The sequence below is a fragment of the Triturus cristatus genome, chromosome 5_1 (genome assembly GCF_964204655.1).
Source record: "Triturus cristatus chromosome 5_1, aTriCri1.1, whole genome shotgun sequence".
NCBI lineage: Eukaryota > Metazoa > Chordata > Amphibia > Caudata > Salamandridae > Triturus > Triturus cristatus.
In genome coordinates this window covers 128,188,835-128,216,077 of record NC_140587.1, presented here as the reverse complement: position 1 = coordinate 128,216,077, position 27,243 = coordinate 128,188,835, and the positions used below count along the sequence as shown (strand labels likewise).

The following is a 27,243-nucleotide window of genomic DNA, read 5'->3' as shown; positions in this document are numbered from 1 at the left end:
CTCCTCCGAACTGCTGAGGTGCTTGAGTCTTCTGTAACAAAAGAGTTTAGTGGTGCGTGCAGAGTGTGGATGCCGATTGGTGTGAGGCTTCAAATCTACGATGTTTGCAGCATGCGTAATGACATAGTACATGTCCCAGAGTGCCATGGGACTCTCATAAGATCTGCAGTGGTAGCAGCTTTCTTTGATTTATGGAGTATAAGTTCCTCGTGTTCTGCAGCGTTCCCTGCTAGGCTTTCGAGATACTCACTTGCTGTAGCCGGACCCTTGTTGCTAGAGACTGAGACTCAAAGCACTGTCATCTGCAGTTATGAAATACTTACTGGATATAGCGAAGTATTCTGGAATTAGACTAAAAATGAAGATTTTAGACTTTGCTGTTTGCACACTATTACTGGACTCAATAAAACAATAATGGGGAAGGGAGAGAATTATAGTAAAGTTCTTAAGTATCAGAAGAACACCATATAACACAAAGGTATCTGACACCATCTATGAAAATTCAGAACTGGAGCTTCTAACACTGGGAGCTGGAATCATAGAGAAGGGGAGTTCTCCAAAAAGGAAGAATGCCCACATCCACCCAAATGGCATGCTTCATCATCAGGCCACTCCTCACCATGGTTCCCTAGAGACCATATGTGGCCTGCCCCTGGAGCTCTTTAAGATGAGAATTATATACCCCCTAACAGTGAGGTGTGTGGGATCTAAGAGAAAAAAAATGGCAGGAAGAAAGGTGAGTTTGGTGGAAATTGTACTAGTACCTCCCTACTGCATGACTAAAAGCACTGCATTGGACAATCTGTACAAATGAACCCACCCTCAGTTTGGTGTCAACATGTTTCTGCCCCCTCTGAGCAGTAGCGGTTAAATATAAGCTCGCCTGGCTGGAACCGGTGTCTAAGAGTACCACTGTTACTTGGGTGTACCCTATCTGATCCAACAGGTGGCGGGGAACCTCTGACTCTAAAAAAATACTACAACACACTGATAGGAGAAGACTCCCACACTGATATCTTACTTAAGGGAAGTCCACAGCACTGATGTCTAGTCCATCTCAAGCACTGTGTAACTCCCTTAATTTTTTCATAGACAAAATTGCCTCGATTAAAGCCAGCATTCCAATCTGCAATACCTCTAAAACCTCCCCCTCTATGCTGAAAAACACCCACTCCCTGGAACAGTTTCCCGAAATAGATAGCCTGGTGTTTCTGGACTTATTGGCTAAAGTAAAATCGGGGTCTCCCACTGACAGTTGCCCTCTTCATGTTCTAAAAGAAGTTTTCTCTTTCCTTCCCGGACCATCTCTCTCCCTATTAAATGAGTCATTGGCTCAGGGCATCGTCCCGAGAGCCTTTAAATAAGCAATTATTGTTCCCCTGTTAAAGAAATCAGGTGCTGACCCACAGACGCTGACTAACAATCGCCCAATCTCACTACTGCCCTACTTGGCCAAGGTATTAGAATCTTATGTGGCAAAATGCCTATGTACTTTTATCGAACATTCGGAATATTTGGATCTTCATCAAGCAGGATTTTGCCCAGCCCACTCAACAGAGTCAGTCATACTGACCGTGCTGGATACACTACAGAAAGAAACAGATAAAGGCTCCCCTCCGGCCATGGTATTGTTGGACCTATCTGCTGCATGTGACATGGTCGATCATGATATTTTGACCGACCGTGTCCGAGATGCTGGCCTTCAGGGATCAGCTCTTAGTTGGATAAGATCATTCCTGAATCACAGCTCGCAGTCAGTCAGCCTATCCCAGTTCACGGCATCTAAAATAAGCATAAAATGCGGAGTACCCCAAGGCTCCTCATTTTCTGCGCATTATTTAATTTATATCTTCGGCCACTGATCCAGTCTCTAAAAAGAGAGGAAGGTATGCACGTTCAATTATGCGGACGATTTACAACTAGTATTCACCATTAAAAATACTGCTGAATCAGTGCTTTAATTTCAAACCACAATGCTGCACATCCGTGACTGGATGAACAGCAACCAGTTAAAACTCAGAAAAAGACAGAACTTATCCTGATTGGAGGTATTCCGAAACCATGGAACTCTCAGTTTTGGCCAACAGATTTGGGTACTCCCCCCCAGTCCATCTTCCTCTGCTAAAAGTTTGGGGGTGATAATTAACAGCGACCTTACAATGAAAGCCCAAATTGCCTCGGTCACATCGACTTGCTTCCGTCAGCTTAGAAAGATAAGGAAGATCAGCAGACTCCTCACCAAGGAAGCCTTGATTCAGGCTGTGCTTGCCATGGTGATTCCACATTTAGATTATGCCAATTCTCTTTATTTTGGCATTCCATTGTACCTCATAAAGAGACTACAGTTAGTAGAGAACCATGTAGCCAGATTGATTTTCCAGCAACCCAGATGGGAACATGTTTCACCGCTTATGAGGCAATTGCATTGGCTCCCCATCCCACAACGATCAGCTTTCAAAGTGGGATGCCGGATCTTTAAGTCCTTGTATGGCCCCAGCCCAAAATTAATTTCCAGCCTTATCTGCAGGCATCTACCTTCTCGCAACCTGCGTCAGCTCCATGAACCTCTTGGCCACACATTCTTCCAAACTAAAGTGACAAGGTGGCTGCAGGTCTGCAGGGCTGGCACCTGGATTTTGGAATTCTCTTCCCTCTAATGTTAGAGCATGCACAGACTTTGTGAAATTCAGAACACTCCTCAAAACTTGGCTATTTACCCAAGCCCATAACTAAACCCAAGCGCATGTTAAATCAATAGGGCTCCAGTGTATCTTAGAATTAGCGTCAAGAAACCTATCGGTGTACGTGCGCTTTTTAAGTGATTTTAACATAACATAACATGTCCTACTTAAGAGAAGACCACCTTACTGATGTCTGGCCACAGGACAACACTACCACAGTGAACTCTGACACCAGAGTAGACCACCAAACAGACGTCTGGCCATAGGACAACACGACCAGAGCGACCTTTGACTCCAAGAGAAGACCATGATGCTGGTGTCTGACCATGGGTGAACACTGCCACATTTACCTCTGACTTCAAAGGAAGCCCACCTTACTGAGTCTGGCCATAGGAGTACAACATTAACAGTGACCTCTGACTCTAGAAGAAGACTTCCCACTTATGTCCGGCCATAGGAGAACAATGCCACAGTGACTTCTGAATCAAGAAGAAGACCTTCGCACTTACGTCTGGCCATAAGAGAATACCACCGCAGTGACCTCTGACTCTAGAAGACCACTACACTGATGCTGTGCATAGGAGAACACCACAACAATGACCGCTGACTCTAAAAGAAGGCTATTTCTGCGAGATGGCAACCAGCACATTTAACCAATTGCACTTATCGCGCTACCACTCGTGTTAACCAAACTGGACTTCACACTCTATTTCCAATTTACAATTAGGCAGAATACCACAGCTCACACTGATGCAGCTGTTTACTCAAGGGCAGCTATGTCTTGAATATAAAGAGAGCAATGCAGAGGAGCCATGTCTGCACCCCATCTCACCTGCACATCCGGGGGGCGCGCTCGCTCGGTGTCGAGGTGAAGCTGCAGCCCCCTGATCTTCTCATCCAGCCGGCACACTTCATCCTCCTTCCTCCACTGGAGTGTGTCGATCTGCGCCTCGAGGCGCACCAGCTGCTCCAGCTTCTGCTGCAGAGAGCTCTCCAGCTGCTGCACCTTGGTCCTCAGGTCTTCGTTCTCCTGGGGATCAAAATGAGGAGGCAAAGCACACCATGAGGGTCACACCTGAGAGATCATACATGCAGCACGCAGCAATGGTTCATCTTCATAGATATATTGCCATTTTCAGTGCAGGGATCTAAATGTCCACCTAATTGGCTATTTAACAACGGCTGTGTCTATGGTTGTTCAAAAATGCATAATTGTTTCAAACAATTTCGTGCAATTCCATGACAATTTTGCAAAAGTATTCTTTCAGATTGATATGACTAAAGACATTTTATTACTCAAGCCTCCATCTCAAATAGAAAGGACTTGTGCAATACCAGCTGGAGCCTGGTTCGAGCAGGAAATATCTCTTGGTGACAAAATGTTTTGAACAACCCTTCTTCCACAGGTGAATTTTAGCCCACGTTGTGCGTACCTGTTTCTTGTTCATCAGGGGGATGATTTAGGAGACCCCTGCATCACTTTTGCACCATGTACAGTTGTACATGCATGACACAGGTCTCTGAATCAGACTTATGAAACCATACAAAGCCACCCTGCGTGACTTTGAGTGCCCTCCCAATCTTGAGTAAGGTGTCACAGCGCAAATTACTAGATGGCCTTACTCTGCGCTCAGGAGGTGTTCCATGGGAGTTGCGGTTGGTGTTTCCACACCACACCCATGAATTTTGACGCTTCCCTAGATTTACAAAATCACGTAAACCTGGGCACCTGCTAAATCCTTATGCCTACCGAGGTGAAGCGTGACGAGGAGAAATATTTGTATTACTCCTCGTTTGTTTCCTCTTTCTACGTGTGCTACAATCTGCAGCACACATAGAAAGAGGAAAATGCCTCTAAGGATTGTTTCGGTGCAGAAAGGTGCCCCTTCCTGCACAAAAACAATCCTGCATGCAACGGAGGCACCCTTGCACCGTGGTGCAAGGGTGCCAGTGTTGGCACTAGGCAATTGAAACGGCACCATATTGCATAAATATGGTGAATTCCCGTCCTTCACTTTGGTGTAGGGCAGCACAACAAGATGACTTGCTATGAGGGCCTAGTTTTTGTTTTTATTGTTGCCACTAGATAGCATCAACTCCATCATGTGCTTTATATGACAGATGATAACATATACAAACACAAGGAGATGATGGACGGAGCGCTGAAACTTTTCAGACAATCACCCCCAGTCACAGATCTGGGTTGAATACATCATCTTCTTTAGCTCATTTTGCTACCCCAGGTCAGACTGAGCCATATGTAAATCAGTCGAGCCTGAACTGCCAAGCCAGGTCTTCCCTGGACCGGAAACAAGCATCTTGGGACCGGTTTTGGGGTAACATCCCTCATCAGCCACGCTAGCTTGAATCCAGTGGCAAAGTGAGCAAGTGACCCACGTCTGGGCATACCCTGCCAAGTTAGGGCGAACAAAGCAAACACAAGGAGATGATGAGAAATCAGTCTTGACCCTGTGCCTCATGGGAACAGTCGAGCTCGAACTGCTAAGCCAGGTCTTCCCTGGGCTGGGTCCCTTGCTCACTTTGCCACTGGATTCAAGCTAACCTGGCTGATGAGGGGTGTTACACCGAAACTGGTCCCAGGGAGTTTGTTTCCGATCCAGTGAAGACCTGGCTTGGCAGTTCGGTCTGGACTGTTCCCATGAGGCACAGGGTCAAGACTGATTTGCATATGGCCATGTATGAACTGGGGTGGCGTAGTGGGCAAAAGAACTATCAACCCAGATCTGTGACAGGGGGTGAGTGTCTGAAAAATTTCAGCGCTCTATCCATCATCTCCTTGTGTTTGAGATGATAACATATATTCAGTAAGAGCGGGGTCAATTTAACTTGAAAATGCTCTTCCCACTCATGTGGATAGTTGTTAACTATTACAAATACTCTGTATGCACTGTACTGCTAAATATTTTAATTATTTGTGATCTAAAATAGAATCTACCTACTGTGGGTTGTGCGAACGAAGCCGCTTCGGTATAGACAAACCCAACATGAGACATTCTGAGAATTTAAAAGCCAAAAATACGATACAATATGTCTACTCAGTTTTCTCAAACAGAAACAGCCTGCTTCAAAACACAATTTAGATAAATTCAATTTTGAAGAATATTTGTGGGATAATGTATGCACTCTGCCCTCTAAAGCTCTGTAAAGTTTTTGGCATCTTTGCCTTCCCTATATACGTTACATTATATTGTGGGCATTCTGTTACAAAAGAAGGAACATAGAACATGGGGTCATATGTATAAATATTAGGAATAGGGAGTTCAAATTTGCAATTCTTATAGAATTCCTAATGTACAAAAGACAATAGCCCTCAAGTTTCATGCCATATTCGGTAACGCTCCGATATGTAAAATTGGAGTCTTTCCAACTGCACAATGACATTTATTGTACACCAAACGCAAGTAGCGGAAGGTAATATGTCACAGAATATTACCAAATCGCTAATTGAGTTTAGGAATAGATACCGAATTGGTATTTGGAAGGGGCCTGTTGAGGACATCCCTTCCAAGAACCGATTTCTTTAAAGATGTATTAATGTTTTGCAACCAAAATCCGGTTGCATAACATTAAGATTTTACCACCTCCATTTGCCAATGGGACGAGGTCCCTGGGGGCCCTTTCCCCATGGTGAATGTTCACAAAACCGTTTTTTATGATCAGGCAGTGGTTCATGAGACCACTGCCTGCTCATAAAAAAGGTTTGTGTGCAGTTCTTTTAAATGCATCCTGTTTTACTTTAAGGAAAACTGGCTGCTTTAAAACAATGAAAATGATTGCTTTATTTAAAAGCAGTCCCAGACATGGTCGTCTGCTGACCCAGCAGGCCACCATACCTGTCATTGCAACTAATCGTGGTGGGTATCAATGTATGACCTACCTCGTGCATATTAATGAGGTAGGTCGAATTGTGAACCACTTCAAATCAGTATTTTGGGAACGCACCTATTAATATATAGTTTGGTTCTCAAAATGCCAATGAATTTGTTAGAAGTTGATGCACAAATTGTGACCACTTCTAAAAAATCAATTTTGCACATTCCATTTAAGGAACTGCAAATTGCTAATCGTTATTTGTCACAATTTACGATTCCTTAAATGAAATCTTTTTACATCAGGCCGTATATTGAAAAAATACCGATGACTAGTGGGGTTGCAAATCGACCTACCTCATGAATATTAATGAGGCAGGTCACAATTTGTGACCAACTAGGTATCACAGCAGTCACAGGAATGGTGGCCTGCTGGGTTCAGGAGACCACCACGTCTGTGATTGTTTTTTTAATAATGCAAACTTTTTTTCTTTGATATGCAGCCCATTTTCCTCAAAGGAAACGGGATGCGTTTCAACACAAAAATTAAACTTCTAAGTTTCATTTTTTAAGAGTTGTCAGTGGTCTGTTGTCCCTCTTAAAAATATATTTATGGTCCATTCTCAAAGGGGAAAGGGGCCCCTTGTGGACCCTTGATGTTTTGTGACCGGAATTCGGTAGCAAAACATGAATACATACCACTGTAAAGAGGTATTTGGCAGGGACGCCCTCCGTACGCCTCCCCCAAATCCCGATTCGCAAAGCCAAACTGCGATTCAGTAACAAGTTACAGAATTGTAATTTGGCTTTTGAACATTACAAAATGCTTTGAATCGGGCCGTTTGCGACCCAGAAGCAGCCCTTGCAGGTAAGAGTGGTGGGCGGGGTGGGAAGGGAGTCGACAGATGACGACAAGGGAAAATTAAATTTAAATAAAAGGAAACCATCTACCTTGCCCTCGCCACATCGCTGACTCGGTGATGCGGCGAGTGAGAGGTAAGTGGTTTTCTTTTTTTATTATTTCATTTTGCCTCGTTCCCGCCCCACTGCCCTACCACTCTTACCTGCATGGGCCGCTCCTTTTGCGACCTCCCAAAAACTTTTGTAAATGAGGCCAATTATTCCTGGACTTCTCTTTCAAAATGCTACCTTCTAGTTTCTCTTGCGGCCTTTGGCTTACTAGCAGTACTTTAAATTGCATATATTTGTGTCAATAGATTATAGAGCGATACCGTGCATCAGTCTTTTCTGCACTTCGTAGAGACAATGCGCTAAAACCCCCACGACAGCGTGTTACGTCACGATGGGGTGGATAGCCAAGGATGACTGATAGTATGAGTGCGGAGCATGAACTTTGAGAATATGGACAGCTGGGGAGCGGGAAAAGAAAGGTGCACGATTGATGGACAGTGGGGTGGTGGCAGAAGGGTTGGGTCAGGGAATGACTCCTGTCCAGCAGCTCTTGAAGGTAAGTTTGAAGGCGGGGAATGAGGCTGACCTAGAGCCCAGATTCAGGAGACAAGGTAAATGTGATCTAAGGGGTACAATGCTCATTTTGGACACCTGAGTTCCAATTTCATTTAGGGTATAGACCATTTTGAGAAAACATTTCCATCGCTGTGAAATACAAAGCGAATGTGCAACGATCTCAGTTCATGTACATTGTCATCTTAACCCCATGAATGACACCCGCTTGATGCACACGGCCTGGCGTTGTCTGTTAACCCCCTGAATGACACCCGCTTGATGCACACAGCCTGACGTTGTCTGTTAACCCCCTGAATGACACCCGCTTGATGCACACGGCCTGACGTTGTCTGTTAACCCTCTGAATAACACCCGCTTGATGCACACGGTCTGGCGTTGTCTGTTAACCCCCTGAATGACACCCGCTTGATGCACACGGCCTGACGTTGTCTGTTAACCCCCTGAATGACACCCCCTTGATGCACACGGCCTGGCGTTGTCTGTTAACCCTCTGAATAACACCCGCTTGATGCACACGGTCTGGCGTTGTCAGTTAACCCTCTGAATAACACCCGCTTGATGCACACGGTCTGGTGTTGTCTGTTAACCCCCTGAATGACACCCGCTTGATGCACACGGCCTGACGTTGTCTGTTAACCCCCTGAATGACACCCGCTTGATGCACACGGCCTGACGTTGTCTGTTAACCCCCTGAATGACACCCGCTTGATGCACACGGCCTGACGTTGTCTGTTAACCCTCTGAATAACACCCGCTTGATGCAAACGGTCTGGCGTTGTCTGTTAACCCCCTGAATGACACCCGCTTGATGCACACTGCCTGACGTTGTCTGTTAACCCCCTGAATGACACCCGCTTGATGCACACGGCCTGACGTTGTCTGTTAACCCTCTGAATAACACCCGCTTGATGCACACGGTCTGGCGTTGTCTGGTAACCCCCTGAATGACACCCGCTTGATGCACACGGCCTGACGTTGTCTCTTAACCCCCTGAATGACACCCGCTTGATGCACACGGTATGACGTTGTCTGTTAACCCTCTGAATAACACCCGCTTGATGCACACCGTCTGGCGTTGTCTGTTAACCCCCTGAATGACACCCGCTTGATGCACACGGCCTGACGTTGTCTGTTAACCCCCTGAATGACACCCGCTTGATGCACACGGCCTGACGTTGTCTGTTAACCCTCTGAATAACACCCGCTTGATGCACACGGTCTGACGTTGTCTGTTAACCCTCTGAATAACACCCGCTTGATGCACACGGTCTGGTGTTGTCTGTTAACCCCCTGAATGACACCCGCTTGATGCACACGGCCTGACGTTGTCTGTTAACCCCCTGAATGACACCCGCTTAATGCACACGGCCTGACGTTGTCTGTTAACCCCCTGAATGACACCCGCTTGATGCACACGGCCTGACATTGTCTGTTAACCCTCTGAATAACACCCGCTTGATGCACACGGTCTGGCGTTGTCTGTTAACCCCCTGAATGACAGCCGCTTGATGCACACGGCCTGACGTTGTCTGTTAACCCCCTGAATGACACCCGCTTGATGCACACGGCCTGACGTTGTCTGTTAACCCTCTGAATAACACCCACTTGATGCACACGGTCTGGCGTTGTCTGTTAACCCCCTGAATGACACCCGCTTGATGCACACGGCCTGACGTTGTCTGTTAACCCCCTGAATGACACCCGCTTGATGCACACGGCCTGACGTTGTCTGTTAACCCCCTGAATGACACCCGCTTGATGCACACGGCCTGACGTTGTCTGTTAGCCCTCTGAATAACACCCGCTTGATGCTCACGGCCTGACGTTGTCTGTTAACCCCCTGAATGACACCCGCTTGATGCACACGGCCTGACGTTGTCTGTTAACCCCCTGAATGACACCCGCTTGATGCACACGGCCTGACGTTGTCTGTTAACCCTCTGAATAACACCCGCTTGATGCACACGGTCTGGCGTTGTCTGTTAACCCCCTGAATGACACCCGCTTGATGCACACGGCCTGACGTTGGCTGTTAACCCTCTGAATGACACCCGCTTGATGCACACGGCCTGACGTTGTCTGTTAACCCCCTGAATGACACCCGCTTGATGCACACTGCCTGACGTTGTCTGTTAACCCTCTGAATAACACCCGCTTGATGCACACGGTCTGGTGTTGTCTGTTAACCCCCTGAATGACACCCGCTTGATGCACACGGCCTGACGTTGTCTATTAACCCCCTGAATGACACCCACTTGATGCACACGGTCTGGCATTGTCTGTTAACCCCCTGAATGACACCCGCTTGATGTACACGGCCTGACGTTGTCTGTTAACCCTCTGAATGACACCCGCTTGATGCACACGGTCTGCCGTCGTCTGTTAACCCCCTGAATGACACCTGCTTGATGCACACGGCCTGACGTTGTCTGTTAACCCTCTGAATGACACCCGCTTGATGCACATGTCCTGATGTTGTCTGTTAACCCCCTGAATGACACCCGCTTGATGCACACGGCCTGACATTGTCTGTTAACCCTCTGAATAACACCCGCTTGATGCACACGGTCTGGCGTTGTCTGTTAACCCCCTGAATGACAACCGCTTGATGCACACGGCCTGACGTTGTCTGTTAACCCTCTGAATGACACCCGCTTGATGCACACGGTCTGGCTTTGTCTGTTAACCCCCTGAATGACACCCGCTTGATGCACACGGTCTGGCGTGGTCTATTAACCCTCTGAATGACACCCGCTTGATGCACACGGCCTGGCGTTGTCTGTTACCCCCTGAATGACACCCGCTTGATGCACACGGCCTGACGTTGTCTGTTAACCCTCTGAATAACACCCGCTTGATGCACACGGTCTGGCGTTGTCTGTTAACCCCCTGAATGACACCCGCTTGATGCACACGGCCTGACGTTGTCTGTTAACCCCCTAAATGACACCCGCTTGATGCACACGGCCTGACGTTGTCTGTTAACCCTCTGAATAACACCCGCTTGAAGCACACGGTCTGGCGTTGTCTGTTAACCCTCTGAATAACACCCGCTTGATGCACACGGTCTGGTGTTGTCTGTTAACCCCCTGAATGACACCCGCTTGATGCACACGGCCTGACGTTGTCTGTTAACCCTCTGAATAACACCCGCTTGATGCACACGGTCTGGCGTGGTCTGTTAACCCCCTGAATGACACCCGCTTGATGCACACGGCCTGACGTTGTCTGTTAACCCCCTAAATGACACCCGCTTGATGCACACGGCCTGACGTTGTCTGTTAACCCTCTGAATAACCCCCGCTTGAAGCACACGGTCTGGCTGTTAGACCTGTCCGCCCTAGGGTGATCTTCCCTGTTTTTTTCGCCCTTGCCTCATTTTTTTTTTCACCCTCTTTTTGGTTGGCTCTAGGTCTTCGGGCACCTTACCATTGCTGGTCAATGCTAAGGTGCAGGTGCTCTTTACCACTAAGATGGCTGCCACAGACCCCTGCTACTGCGGAGCGGTCTTTCAAGTAGCGCCCTAGTTGTCAGGAGCTGTCTAGAACCCTTAGGTATTGTGACATCACTAGCCTGGTTCCCCTGACCATCCCTAGTAGGTAGAAGCTCCTGGAACCTTCCGGAATAGAGAGAGGTCACCTGACCTGGGAGTATAAATAGAAAGGGCGGGAAACTTTCTAGTCAGTTGGGAGGGCGTCACTGACCTGGGGAGACCCTGTGCTGGAGTTTTAGGCAGAAGGGGGAGGGGGCACCTATACCACTAGGGGTGACTAGGTCTAGGCCTTGCCCTTTAAGTTGTGTGAGGAAACCTGACCAAACCCACTGACCTGGCCCAGTGTGAGGGAATCCCCAGGGGACCATCCAGAGAGGCCTGACTGACAGCAGCCTCCAACTCAACCCCCCACCCCTATCTGCCTTAACCAACCCCTCAACTGGGAAAAGGGCAACGAGCCAACAGGGCCACAAGAAACCACCACCTGAACGAAGGACTGCTGGGGACCTAACCGAGTATCCTACACAGAGCCCCCTCATTGACTCTGTCAGCGCTGTTACCCCCTGCAGATCCCAGCGCTATATGCTAGAGGCCCTAAACTGGATGGGCGCTGTCCTTCCCCTGAGGCGCTGAGCCCTGAAGCGCTGTGCGAGAAGCGCTAGTCGTTCCCCCACTCACCGCCGCAGCCCGAGTCCTGTCAGCGCGGCAGCTGAGAGACCTTAATTAACTCCACTCACCGCCGCAGCCCGAGTCCTGTCAGTGCGGCAGCTGAGAGACCTTAATTAACTCCACTCACCGCCGCAGCCCGAGTCCTGTCAGCGCAGTAGCTGTGAAGTGTAAATTGGCCCCAAACTCACCGCCGCTGCCCGAAGAAGCTGCAACTGTAAAGAGGGGCTGGCCGTCCCGGTCGCGACCCCTACATCAGCTGAGGAAAATCATCTCCGCGGAAGCACCGGCGGCCGCAGCCGATCTGAGGAGACTCTCCACCATCACGTGACGGGGGTGCCGGCCGTGTCATAGGCCTCGCCCCCGCCCTCATCCAGCCTCCATCTCCCCTCGTCATCACTCCCCGCGAGCTGCTCTGCTCCAGCGGGAGTGAAGCGGGTTCGTGACTCCTTTGACAGTCCCCCTCTGGAGGCGCCAGATCATCGTGACCGACGCAAGGGCCCTGGAGGGCCGAAGAGTGCAGGTAACGTCCCCGGGAAGGGAGCGGAGATGCACGGAGCGCGGGGGCTGCCGAGAAGTGTCCAACTCAAGGGAGGCAGTCCCGCTTCCGCCCTTCCCCGGGAGAGACTGAGACGGTGCCTAAAAGCCTGGGGGGAGACACCGTGAGGCTCGACCGAGACTGGGCCTGGGGTGCCTGATGAGGCTCAGGGAGGCTTAGGACATACCTGCAATACCTAGGAGAGCGAGTGAGGCTGGGGAGAGCCAGCAAGCAAGCGCTACAGCCCCTTAAGGAATTCACCCCCCCTTGGAGGTGGTTCAAGGAAGCCATACACCCTTGCCTGGGATATAGTCCCCAGTTGCCGAGACTCTGTTAAGGAGGGTTGAAGTGTGGGGGGGTACAGTCATTAATGAATTCCTGCTAATTTACAGTCAATGGTTTGCTCAGTCATTAATGAATTCCTGCTAATTTACAGTCAATGTTTTGCTCAGTCATTAATGAATTCCTGCTGATTTACTGTCAATGTTTTGCTCAGTCTTTAATTAATTCATGCTAATTTACTGTCAATGTTTTGCTCAGTCTTTAGTGATTTCATGCTAATTTATTGCCGAGGTTATGCTCCTATCTAAATGAATTCATGCTAGCCTACTTCCTGCTATAAAACGCTACATAAAGAGTCTTGTTCTTAAACACAAGTGGAGTGGTGTCAGATCATTGCGTGCGTTACTCTGCCTAGGTGGATGTGTGTGCTGCACAGCTACTTTACACAGAATGCCTTTGGGTGCCTTCCTGCCACGAGCCAGGCTACCTTTGTGAATTGGCAACCCCAGTTCCAACATAATTTGGTGCTCAGCGGTGGGATGAGATCCTGTAGTTGTGCAGCACCCTTCAGTGAAGCAGAGTACGCCGCAATTGGGCACCTAGTGTTTAAGCAAGCATAGCCAGGTGGCCCCTACTGTCTAACGGTGTGCCCAGAGGATTGCCCTAGTTGTTACCTACGTCCTGATATTCACTCATATTGTCTGGGTCCCCACCTGTCAGAATGGAGTTCCAGCTAGCCAACATAGAGGAATACTCGGTGGTTCAGCTGAGGAGTTTCTGTCAGGGGATGGGGGTGGCAGTTGGGAAGAGAGCCAAAGGAGAAGAGCTCCGTAAAGCCTTACAAGCATGGGTATTAGCCCACCCAGAGAGGAAAGGGGACGAGGAGCCAGAGGAGCAAGGGGCATTAGGGGAGGCGGGCACGTCAGGAGAACTAGACCTGCTGCACGTTGATGTCAGTGAAAACTTGTCGCCAGGGAGACGTTCTGGGGCAGGCAGTAGTGTGTCTAGAAGGAGTGCCTCGCCGGAGGAGTATGAGGACAGGAGGGAGGAGAGGTTACTGAGATGGGAGCTTGCAAAATTGGAAAAAGAAAAGGAAGATAAGAGGCTAGCAATGGAAGAAAGGAAGCTTGCGCATGAGCTCCAGCTCAAAGAATTGGAGTTGAGAGCATTACAGATCAGTGCGCAAGGGAATGTAAATGGTGGCAGCGTACCAGAGGTTCCACGGGAGCCTAAATTCTACCTCCCAAAAGATGTGATTGCTAGTTACGGGGTAGGGGATGACATCAACCGGTGGTTGGAGGCATACGAAGTATCCCTGAAGGTCCATGGGGTGCCCACAAGCTACTGGGGGGGTGGCCTGTACCGATATATACCTCCCGTAGTGAGGGACACCCTCTTGTATCTAGAGAAGGTAGACCAAACCAACTATCCGGTGATGAAGGAGGCCCTGCTTAAAAAGTTTGGCCTCACCCCTGAGAGATACCGTCAGAGATTCCGTAGCAGTCACAAGTTGACCACGCAGAACTGGGTGGATTTCTATGATTATGCCCGGAAGGCTTTGGATGGATGGGTGCGTGGCAGCGAGGTGCAGGATTTTGAGGGTCTGTACAACTTATTTCTGAGAGAGCACCTCTTGGATAAGTGTTTTCCGGAGCTGCGCCAACACTTGGTGGACCGCAAGTTGACCGACCCCTGGACACTTGCGGAAGAGGCGGACACTTGGGTTAGTACCCGAGTGACCTTTAAGGGTTCCGGGGCAGATGGCCCGAAGGGTGGACAGAGCACCCCCCAGAGGAAAGAGGGGGGAGATAAAAAGAAGGAGCTCTCCCGAGGCCCACCAAACAGGCAGTTTGGGAAAGGTGTAGGGACCCCCTCTCAGTCCAGTTTCCCAAAGTCCACTCACCCTGACAAGGGTCAACCACCCAGAATAGTCAAGTGCTATGAATGTGGGGAGGTGGGACACTATAAGGGGGATGTCCAGTGTCGCAAAAGAACTCCCGCCCCCACAGGAGGTAAGCCCCCTGGGGTGGCTAGTATAGCGCTTGGGGTGGAGTTGCCCCTAGATAGGGAGGGGGAGTGGACAGGCCTGACCCTTGTCTCACTGGGGGATAGGGAAGAGGTTCCAGTGATTTCCTTACCATCGAATACTGCCAAATACCGGCAAAGGGTGCAGGTGAACGGACAGGAGGTGGAGGCTTTGAGGGACACAGGTGCCAGCATGACCACCGTAGTAAGGCGGCTGGTGTCCCCGGAGCAGTTGATCCCTGACATGTTCCATCCGGCCGTATTGGCCGATGGCAGCCTGAGTCATTACCCGGTGGCTCAGGTTTCATTTGAGTGGGAAGGAGTCAAAGGCCCCTTAAAAGTTGCCGTGAGCCCTGCCCTGCCAGTGGACTGTCTGCTCGGGAACGACTTGGAGACCAATATCTGGAAGGAAGTGGAGCTACGAGCCCACACAGAAATGCTGGGGTTACCAGGATGGGCCTGTGTGGTCACAAGGTCCATAGCTGCCCGGCAGAGAGCTCACACCGAGTTGGAGCCAGAAAGAACAGCCCAACCCGAAGTTGGACCAGTAGAGGAGATGGCTACCCCCCGTGGGATGGAAGGGGAGCCGGTGGTTGTGGCTCCAGAGTCCGCGGAGGTGGATGTTATTCCTGTGGGGGACCTGCCTATCCCGGCCGGTTGGTGCGTGGAAGGAGGGCCTACCCGGGAGGAATTTCGCCGGGGCCAGAGAGAGTGCCCCACGCTTGAAGGCATGCGGCGACAGGCCACAGCTCAAGCGACTAATAAGGAATCCGGTAATTACCACGTTTACTGGGAGGATGGCCTCCTGTATAGCGAGCCGAAGGTTCCGGTGCATGGATCTTCAAGGGCCTTAGTCGTGCCCCAATGCTACCGGACCTTTTTGCTGGAGTTAGCCCATGAGATACCTCTAGCTGGACACCTGGGCCAGGACAAGACTTTCGCGCGGTTAGTCCCGCATTTTTATTGGCCCAGGATGAGAGTTGCCTCTGACACCTATTGCAAGACCTGCAAGACATGCCAGGCAAGTGGCAAGACAGGAACCAAGGTGAAGGTCCCCTTGGAACCGCTTCCGGTGGTCGGGACCCCTTTTGAGCGGGTCGGGATCGACATTGTGGGACCATTGGACCCTCCGACCTCTTCGGGACACCGGTTCATCCTGGTGTTAGTGGACCACGCCACCCGGTACCCGGAGGCCATTCCTCTGAGGACCATCACTGCACCCGTGGTGGCGCGGGCCCTAATGGGGATCTTTACCCGAGTGGGATTCCCCAAGGTCGTGGTGTCGGATAGGGGCACAAATTTCATGTCAGCCTATATGAAGGCCATGTGGAAGGAGTGCGGGGTGACCTATCGGTTCTCCACTCCTTATCACCCCCAAACTAACGGACTCGTAGAGCGTTTTAACAAGACCTTAAAGGGGATGATCCGGAGCCTGCCAGAGGACTTGAGGCGGAAATGGGACATCCTCCTCCCTTGCTTGCTATTTTCGTACCGCGAGGTGCCGCAGAAGGGAGTCGGGTTCAGCCCCTTTGAGCTGCTCTACGGCCATCCCGTTAGGGGGCCCCTCAGCCTTGTCAAAGAGGGATGGGAGAAGACTTCGATGAAGCTTCCCCGGGATGTTGTCAGCTATATGCTGGCATTCCGCAGCCAGATGGCCAAGCTGTGGAAGGAGGCCTCAACCAATCTAGAGGCCAGTCAAGCCGTCATGAAGGAGTGGTATGACCGCAACGCTCGGACGGTGGAGTTGGATGCTGGACAGAAGGTGTGGGTCATGGAGCCTGGGGAGCTTAGCACCCTCCAGGACCGGTGGACTGGTCCGTTCGAGATTGTGGAGCGACGAGGCCAGAACACCTATATAGTAGACTTGAAGACCCCCCGGCAGCCCCATCGGGTGTTCCACGCCAACCGCCTGAAGCCGCACCATGAGAGATCGGAGATGACCCTCCTTATGGTGACGGATGGGAGCGAGGAGGAAGAGAGCGAGCCTCTTCCTGACCTTCTGGCGGCTCAAGAGAAGGATGGTTCGGTAGAGGGAGTGGTCCTCTCCCCATCCTTGACCCCGGAACAACGGAGGGACTGCCGCCAGGTACTGGAGCAGTATGCCTCGTTGTTCTCCCTCACGCCTGGACTCACGCAACTGTGTACCCATGATGTGGACACAGGGGACAGCCCACCGGTTAAAGCCAAGTCTTATCGGCTGTCCGACAAAGTGAAGAATAGTATCCAGGGTGAGGTGACCAAGATGCTGGAGCTAGGAGTTATTGAGCCCTCCAGCAGCCCTTGGGCAAGTCCGGTAGTGTTGGTGCCGAAAGCGGCCCCACCGGGCACCACACCAGAACTTCGGTTCTGTGTGGATTATCGGGGTTTGAATTCCGTCACCAAGACGGACGCTCATCCGATCCCTCGGGCGGATGAGCTGATTGACCGGCTGGGAGCAGCCCAGTACCTTAGTACCATTGACTTGACGTCAGGGTACTGGCAGATTGCCATGGCGGACGGAGCACGGGAGAAAACGGCGTTCTCCACCCCCGAGGGCCACTTTCAATTTAAAGTGATGCCCTTTGGGCTCAAGAATGCTCCGGCCACGTTCCAGCGGTTGGTGAACCAGGTGCTATCTGGCATGGAGTCCTTCTCAGCGGCCTACCTGGACGACATAGCTGTCTTCAGTAGCGGCTGGGAGGACCATCTGCAGCATCTCCAGGAGGTGCTGCGGGCTCTGCAACGAGCTGGTCTAACCATCAAGGCCAGCAAGTGCCAGATCGGACAGGGATCTGTCGTTTACCTGGGACACCTGGTGGGCGGGGGTAAGGTGCAGCCCCTCCAGGCCAAGATTGAGGCCATATTGGCCTGGGAGCCCCCCAAGACTCAGACTGAGGTCCGAGCTTTTCTCGGCCTCACTGGATATTACCGCCGGTTTGTCAGGGGGTATGGAACCATCGTTGCCCCCCTGACTGAATTGACATCTAAAAAGCAACCACGGAAAGTCAACTGGACAGCTGCTTGCCAGGAGGCATTTGACACCTTGAAGCATGCGATGTGCACCGCCCCGGTGCTTAGGACTCCTGATTACACCAAGGAATTCATTGTGCAGACAGACGCCTCTGAGCATGGCATAGGCGCTGTGCTCTCGCAACTGAACCAGGATGGCCAAGATCAACCGGTGGCCTTTATATCTAGAAGGCTCCTTCCCAGGGAACAACGGTGGAGCACCATTGAACGTGAAGCCTTTGCGGTGGTCTGGGCGTTGAAGAAGTTGAGACCATACCTTTTTGGTTCTCACTTCCTCATACAGACCGACCACCGCCCCCTTCGCTGGCTCATGCAAATGAGAGGCGAGAACCCAAAGTTGCTAAGGTGGTCCATTTCCCTACAGGGGATGGACTTTCGGGTGGAACATCGGCCCGGAGTTGACCACGCCAACGCGGACGGTCTCTCTCGGTTTTTCCGCCTTAGCGAGGAGAGCTCCCTAGAGGTTGGGTAGGTCTCCCCACTTTCGGCTGGGGGGGACGCCTGTTAGACCTGTCCGCCCTAGGGTGATCTTCCCTGTTTTTTTCGCCCTTGCCTCATTTTTTTTTTCACCCTCTTTTTGGTTGGCTCTAGGTCTTCGGGCACCTTACCATTGCTGGTCAATGCTAAGGTGCAGGTGCTCTTTACCACTAAGATGGCTGCCACAGACCCCTGCTACTGCGGAGCGGTCTTTCAAGTAGCGCCCTAGTTGTCAGGAGCTGTCTAGAACCCTTAGGTATTGTGACATCACTAGCCTGGTTCCCCTGACCATCCCTAGTAGGTAGAAGCTCCTGGAACCTTCCGGAATAGAGAGAGGTCACCTGACCTGGGAGTATAAATAGAAAGGGCGGGAAACTTTCTAGTCAGTTGGGAGGGCGTCACTGACCTGGGGAGACCCTGTGCTGGAGTTTTAGGCAGAAGGGGGAGGGGGCACCTATACCACTAGGGGTGACTAGGTCTAGGCCTTGCCCTTTAAGTTGTGTGAGGAAACCTGACCAAACCCACTGACCTGGCCCAGTGTGAGGGAATCCCCAGGGGACCATCCAGAGAGGCCTGACTGACAGCAGCCTCCAACTCAACCCCCCACCCCTATCTGCCTTAACCAACCCCTCAACTGGGAAAAGGGCAACGAGCCAACAGGGCCACAAGAAACCACCACCTGAACGAAGGACTGCTGGGGACCTAACCGAGTATCCTACACAGAGCCCCCTCATTGACTCTGTCAGCGCTGTTACCCCCTGCAGATCCCAGCGCTATATGCTAGAGGCCCTAAACTGGATGGGCGTTGTCCTTCCCCTGAGGCGCTGAGCCCTGAAGCGCTGTGCGAGAAGCGCTAGTCGTTCCCCCACTCACCGCCGCAGCCCGAGTCCTGTCAGCGCGGCAGCTGAGAGACCTTAATTAACTCCACTCACCGCCGCAGCCCGAGTCCTGTCAGTGCGGCAGCTGAGAGACCTTAATTAACTCCACTCACCGCCGCAGCCCGAGTCCTGTCAGCGCAGTAGCTGTGAAGTGTAAATTGGCCCCAAACTCACCGCCGCTGCCCGAAGAAGCTGCAACTGTAAAGAGGGGCTGGCCGTCCCGGTCGCGACCCCTACATCAGCTGAGGAAAATCATCTCCGCGGAAGCACCGGCGGCCGCAGCCGATCTGAGGAGACTCTCCACCATCACGTGACGGGGGTGCCGGCCGTGTCATAGGCCTCGCCCCCGCCCTCATCCAGCCTCCATCTCCCCTCGTCATCACTCCCCGCGAGCTGCTCTGCTCCAGCGGGAGTGAAGCGGGTTCGTGACTCCTTTGACAGTCCCCCTCTGGAGGCGCCAGATCATCGTGACCGACGCAAGGGCCCTGGAGGGCCGAAGAGTGCAGGTAACGTCCCCGGGAAGGGAGCGGAGATTCACGGAGCGCGGGGGCTGCCGAGAAGTGTCCAACTCAAGGGAGGCAGTCCCGCTTCCGCCCTTCCCCGGGAGAGACTGAGACGGTGCCTAAAAGCCTGGGGGGAGACACCGTGAGGCTCGACCGAGACTGGGCCTGGGGTGCCTGATGAGGCTCAGGGAGGCTTAGGACATACCTGCAATACCTAGGAGAGCGAGTGAGGCTGGGGAGAGCCAGCAAGCAAGCGCTACAGCCCCTTAAGGAATTCACCCCCCCTTGGAGGTGGTTCAAGGAAGCCATACACCCTTGCCTGGGATATAGTCCCCAGTTGCCGAGACTCTGTTAAGGAGGGTTGAAGTGTGGGGGGGTACAGTCATTAATGAATTCCTGCTAATTTACAGTCAATGGTTTGCTCAGTCATTAATGAATTCCTGCTAATTTACAGTCAATGTTTTGCTCAGTCATTAATGAATTCCTGCTGATTTACAGTCAATGGTTTGCTCAGTCATTAATGAATTCCTGCTAATTTACAGTCAATGTTTTGCTCAGTCATTAATGAATTCCTGCTGATTTACTGTCAATGTTTTGCTCAGTCTTTAATTAATTCATGCTAATTTACTGTCAATGTTTTGCTCAGTCTTTAGTGATTTCATGCTAATTTATTGCCGAGGTTATGCTCCTATCTAAATGAATTCATGCTAGCCTACTTCCTGCTATAAAACGCTACATAAAGAGTCTTGTTCTTAAACACAAGTGGAGTGGTGTCAGATCATTGCGTGCGTTACTCTGCCTAGGTGGATGTGTGTGCTGCACAGCTACTTTACACAGAATGCCTTTGGGTGCCTTCCTGCCACGAGCCAGGCTACCTTTGTGAATTGGCAACCCCAGTTCCAACACTGGCGTTGTCTGTTAACCCTCTGAATAACACCCGCTTGATGCACACGGTCTGGTGTTGTCTGTTAACCCCCTGAATGACACCCGCTTGATGCACACGGCCTGACGTTGTCTGTTAACCCCCTGAATGACACCCGCTTGATGCACACGGCCTGACGTTGTCTGTTAACCCCCTGAATGACACCCGCTTGATGCACACGGCCTGACGTTGTCTGTTAACCCTCTGAATAACACCCGCTTGATGCACACGGTCTGGCGTTGTCTGTTAACCCCCTGAATGACACCCGCTTGATGCACACGGCCTGACGTTGTCTGTTAACCCCCTGAATGACACCCGCTTGAGGCACACGGCCTGACGTTGTCTGTTAACCCTCTGAATAACTCCCGCTTGATGCACACGGTCTGGCGTTGTCTGTTAACCCCCTGAATGACACCCGCTTGATGCACACGGCCTGATGTTGTCTGTTAACCCCCTGAATGACACCCGCTTGATGCACACGGTCTGCCGTGGTCTATTAACCCTCTGAATGACACCCGCTTGATGCACACGGCCTGGCGTTGTCTGTTAACCCCCTGAATGACACCCGCTTGATGCACACGGCCTGACGTTGTCTGTTAACCCTCTGAATAACACCCGCTTGATGCACACGGTCTGGCGTTGTCTGTTAACCCCCTGAATGACACCCGCTTGATGCACACGGCCTGACGTTGTCTGTTAACCCCCTAAATGACACCCGCTTGATGCACACGGCCTGACGTTGTCTGTTAACCCTCTGAATAACACCCGCTTGAAGCACACGGTCTGGCGTTGTCTGTTAACCCTCTGAATAACACCCGCTTGATGCACACGGTCTGGTGTTGTCTGTTAACCCCCTGAATGACACCCGCTTGATGCACACGGCCTGACGTTGTCTGTTAACCCCCTGAATGACACCCGCTTGATGCACACGGCCTGACGTTGTCTGTTAACCCCCTGAATGACACCCGCTTGATGCACACGGCCTGACGTTGTCTGTTAACCCTCTGAATAACACCCGCTTGATGCACACGGTCTGGCGTTGTCTGTTAACCCCCTGAATGACACCCGCTTGATGCACACGGCCTGACGTTGTCTGTTAACCCCCTGAATGACACCCGCTTGATGCCAACGGCCTGACGTTGTCTGTTAACCCTCTGAATAACACCCGCTTGATGCACACGGTCTGGCGTTGTCTGTTAACCCTCTGAATAACACACGCTTGATGCACACGGTCTGGCGTTGTCTGTTAACCCCCTGAATGACACCCGCTTGATGCACACGGCCTGACGTTGGCTGTTAACCCTCTGAATGACACCCGCTTGATGCACACGGCCTGACGTTGTCTGTTAACCCCCTGAATAACACCCGCTTGATGCACACGGCCTGACGTTGTCTGTTAACCCTCTGAATAACACCCGCTTGATGCACATGGTCTGGTGTTGTCTGTTAACCCCCTGAATGACACCCGCTTGATGCACACGGCCTGACGTTGTCTGTTAACCCCCTGAATGACACCCGCTTGATGCACACGGTCTGGCGTTGTCTGTTAACCCCCTGAATGACACCCGCTTGATGTACACGGCCTGACGTTGTCTGTTTACCCTCTGAATGACACCCGCTTGATGCACACGGTCTGGCGTCGTCTGTTAACCCCCTGAATGACACCTGCTTGATGCACACGGCCTGACGTTGTCTGTTAACCCTCTGAATGACACCCGCTTGATGCACATGGCCTGACGTTGTCTGTTAACCCCCTGAATGACACCCGCTTGATGCACACGGCCTGACATTGTCTGTTAACCCTCTGAATAACACCCGCTTGATGCACACGGTCTGGCGTTGTCTGTTAACCCCCTGAATGACACCCGCTTGATGCACACGGCCTGACGTTGTCTGTTAAGCCTCTGAATGACACCCGCTTGATGCACACGGACTGGCGTCGTCTGTTAACCCCCTGAATGACACCTGCTTGATGCACACGGCCTGACGTTGTCTGTTAACCCTCTGAATGACACCCGCTTGATGCACATGGCCTGACGTTGTCTGTTAACCCCCTGAATGACACCCGCTTGATGCACACGGCCTGACATTGTCTGTTAACCCTCTGACTAACACCCGCTTGATGCACACGGTCTGGCGTTGTCTGTTAACCCCCTGAATGACAACCGCTTGATGCACACGGCCTGACGTTGTCTGTTAACCCTCTGAATGACACCCGCTTGATGCACACGGTCTGGCGTTGTCTGTTAACCCCCTGAATGACACCCGCTTGATGCACACGGTCTGGCGTGGTCTATTAACCCTCTGAATGACACCCGCTTGATGCACACGGCCTGGCGTTGTCTGTTAACCCCCTGAATGACACCTGCTTGATGCACACGGCCTGACGTTGTCTGTTAACCCTCTGAATAACACCCGCTTGATGCACACGGTCTGGCGTTGTCTGTTAACCCCCTGAATGACACCCGCTTGATGCACACGGCCTGACGTTGTCTGTTAACCCCCTAAATGACACCCGCTTGATGCACACGGCCTGACGTTGTCTGTTAACCCTCTGAATAACACCCGCTTGAAGCACACGGTCTGGCGTTGTCTGTTAACCCTCTGAATAACACCCGCTTGATGCACACGGTCTGGTGTTGTCTGTTAACCCCCTGAATGACACCCGCTTGATGCACACGGCCTGACGTTGTCTGTTAACCCTCTGAATAACACCCGCTTGATGCACACGGTCTGGCGTTGTCTGTTAACCCCCTGAATGACACCCGCTTGATGCACACGGCCTGACGTTGTCTGTTAACCCCCTAAATGACACCCGCTTGATGCACACGGCCTGACGTTGTCTGTTAACCCTCTGAATAACACCCGCTTGAAGCACACGGTCTGGCGTTGTCTGTTAACCCTCTGAATAACACCCGCTTGATGCACACGGTCTGGTGTTGTCTGTTAACCCCCTGAATGACACCCGCTTGATGCACACGGCCTGACGTTGTCTGTTAACCCCCTGAATGACACCCGCTTGATGCACACGGCCTGACGTTGTCTGTTAACCCCCTGAATGACACCCGCTTGATGCACACGGCCTGACGTTGTCTGTTAACCCTCTGAATAACACCCGCTTGATGCACACGGTCTGGCGTTGTCTGTTAACCCCCTGAATGACACCCGCTTGATGCACGCGGCCTGACGTTGTCTGTTAACCCCCTGAATGACACCCGCTTGATGCACACGGCCTGACGTTGTCTGTTAACCCTCTGACTAACTCCCGCTTGATGCACACAGTCTGGCGTTGTCTGTTAACCCCCTGAATGACACCCGCTTGATGCACACGGCCTGATGTTGTCTGTTAACCCCCTGAATGACACCCACTTGATGCACACGGTCTGGCATGGTCTATTAACCCTCTGAATGACACCCGCTTGATGCACACGGCCTGGCGTTGTCTGTTAACCCCCTGAATGACACCCGCTTGATGCACACGGCCTGACGTTGTCTGTTAACCCTCTGAATAACACCCGCTTGATGCACACGGTCTGGCGTTGTCTGTTAACCCCCTGAATGACACCCGCTTGATGCACACGGCCTGACGTTGTCTGTTAACCCCCTAAATGACACCCGCTTGATGCACACGGCCTGACGTTGTCTGTTAACCCTCTGAATAACACCCGCTTGAAGCACACGGTCTGGCGTTGTCTGTTAACCCTCTGAATAACACCCGCTTGATGCACACGGTCTGGTGTTGTCTGTTAACCCCCTGAATGACACCCGCTTGATGCACACGGCCTGACGTTGTCTGTTAACCCCCTGAATGACACCCGCTTGATGCACACGGCCTGATGTTGTCTGTTAACCCCCTGAATGACACCCGCTTGATGCACACGGCCTGACGTTGTCTGTTAACCCTCTGAATAACACCCGCTTGATGCACACGGTCTGGCGTTGTCTGTTAACCCCCTGAATGACACCCGCTTGATGCACACGGCCTGACGTTGTCTGTTAACCCCCTGAATGACACCCGCTTGATGCACACGGCCTGACGTTGTCTGTTAACCCTCTGAATAACACCCGCTTGATGCACACGGTCTGGCGTTGTCTGTTAACCCTCTGAATAACACACGCTTGATACACACGGTCTGGCGTTGTCTGTTAACCCCCTGAATGACACCCGCTTGATGCACACGGCCTGACGTTGGCTGTTAACCCTCTGAATGACACCCGCTTGATGCACACGGCCTGTCGTTGTCTGTTAACCCCCTGAATGACACCCGCTTGATGCACACGGCCTGACGTTGTCTGTTAACCCTCTGAATAACACCCGCTTTATGCACACGGTCTGGTGTTGTCTGTTAACCCCCTGAATGACACCCGCTTGATGCACACGGCCTGACGTTGTCTGTTAACCCCCTGAATGACACCCGCTTGATGCACACGGTCTGGCGTTGTCTGTTAACCCCCTGAATGACACCCGCTTGATGTACACGGCCTGACGTTGTCTGTTAACCCTCTGAATGACACCCGCTTGATGCACACGGTCTGGCGTCGTCTGTTAACCCCCTGAATGACACCTGCTTGATGCACACGGCCTGACGTTGTCTTTTAACCCTCTGAATGACACCCGCTTGATGCACATGGCCTGACGTTGTCTGTTAACCCCCTGAATGACACCCGCTTGATGCACACGGCCTGACATTGTCTGTTAACCCTCTGAATAACACCCGCTTGATGCACACGGTCTGCCGTTGTCTGTTAACCCCCTGAATGACACCCGCTTGATGCACACGGACTGACGTTGTCTGTTAACCCTCTGAATGACACCCGCTTGATGCACACGGTCTGGCGTTGTCTGTTAACCCCCTGAATGACACCCGCTTGATGCACACGGTCTGGCATTGTCTGTTAACCCCCTGAATGACACCCGCTTGATGTACACGGCCTGACGTTGTCTGTTAACCCTCTGAATGACACCCGCTTGATGCACACGGTCTGCCGTCGTCTGTTAACCCCCTGAATGACACCTGCTTGATGCACACGGCCTGACGTTGTCTGTTAACCCTCTGAATGACACCCGCTTGATGCACATGGCCTGATGTTGTCTGTTAACCCCCTGAATGACACCCGCTTGATGCACACGGCCTGACATTGTCTGTTAACCCTCTGAATAACACCCGCTTGATGCACACGGTCTGGCGTTGTCTGTTAACCCCCTGAATGACAACCGCTTGATGCACACGGCCTGACGTTGTCTGTTAACCCTCTGAATGACACCCGCTTGATGCACACGGTCTGGCGTTGTCTGTTAACCCCCTGAATGACACCCGCTTGATGCACACGGTCTGGCGTGGTCTATTAACCCTCTGAATGACACCCGCTTGATGCACACGGCCTGGCGTTGTCTGTTACCCCCTGAATGACACCCGCTTGATGCACACGGCCTGACGTTGTCTGTTAACCCTCTGAATAACACCCGCTTGATGCACACGGTCTGGCGTCGTCTGTTAACCCCCTGAATGACACCCGCTTGATGCACACGGCCTGACGTTGTCTGTTAACCCCCTAAATGACACCCGCTTGATGCACACGGCCTGACGTTGTCTGTTAACCCTCTGAATAACACCCGCTTGAAGCACACGGTCTGGCGTTGTCTGTTAACCCTCTGAATAACACCCGCTTGATGCACACGGTCTGGTGTTGTCTGTTAACCCCCTGAATGACACCCGCTTGATGCACACGGCCTGACGTTGTCTGTTACCCTCTGAATAACACCCGCTTGATGCACACGGTCTGGCGTGGTCTGTTAACCCCCTGAATGACACCCGCTTGATGCACACGGCCTGACGTTGTCTGTTAACCCCCTAAATGACACCCGCTTGATGCACACGGCCTGACGTTGTCTGTTAACCCTCTGAATAACCCCCGCTTGAAGCACACGGTCTGGCGTTGTCTGTTAACCCTCTGAATAACACCCGCTTGATGCACACGGTCTGGTGTTGTCTGTTAACCCCCTGAATGACACCCGCTTGATGCACACGGCCTGACGTTGTCTGTTAACCCCCTGAATGACACCCGCTTGATGCACACGGCCTGACGTTGTCTGTTAACCCCCTGAATGACACCCGCTTGATGCACACGGCCTGACGTTGTCTGTTAACCCTCTGAATAACACCCGCTTGATGCACACGGTCTGGCGTTGTCTGTTAACCCCCTGAATGACACCCGCTTGATGCACACGGCCTGACGTTGTCTGTTAACCCCCTGAATGACACCCGCTTGAGGCACACGGCCTGACGTTGTCTGTTAACCCTCTGAATAACTCCCGCTTGATGCACACGGTCTGGCGTTGTCTGTTAACCCCCTGAATGACACCCGCTTGATGCACACGGCCTGATGTTGTCTGTTAACCCCCTGAATGACACCCGCTTGATGCACACGGTCTGCCGTGGTCTATTAACCC

General features: G+C 51.8%; 1 protein-coding gene across 1 annotated transcript in view; it reads right to left on the bottom strand.

Moving 5' to 3' along the window:
* Nucleotides 1-27,243, bottom strand: part of KIFC2 (kinesin family member C2) — a 256,527-nt gene that overhangs the window by 76,088 nt on the left and 153,196 nt on the right. The window contains exon 8 of the mRNA XM_085604567.1: nt 3,514-3,711. Coding sequence (XP_085460693.1) covers nt 3,514-3,711 — 198 coding nt within the window. The remainder of the gene's footprint in view (nt 1-3,513; nt 3,712-27,243) is intronic.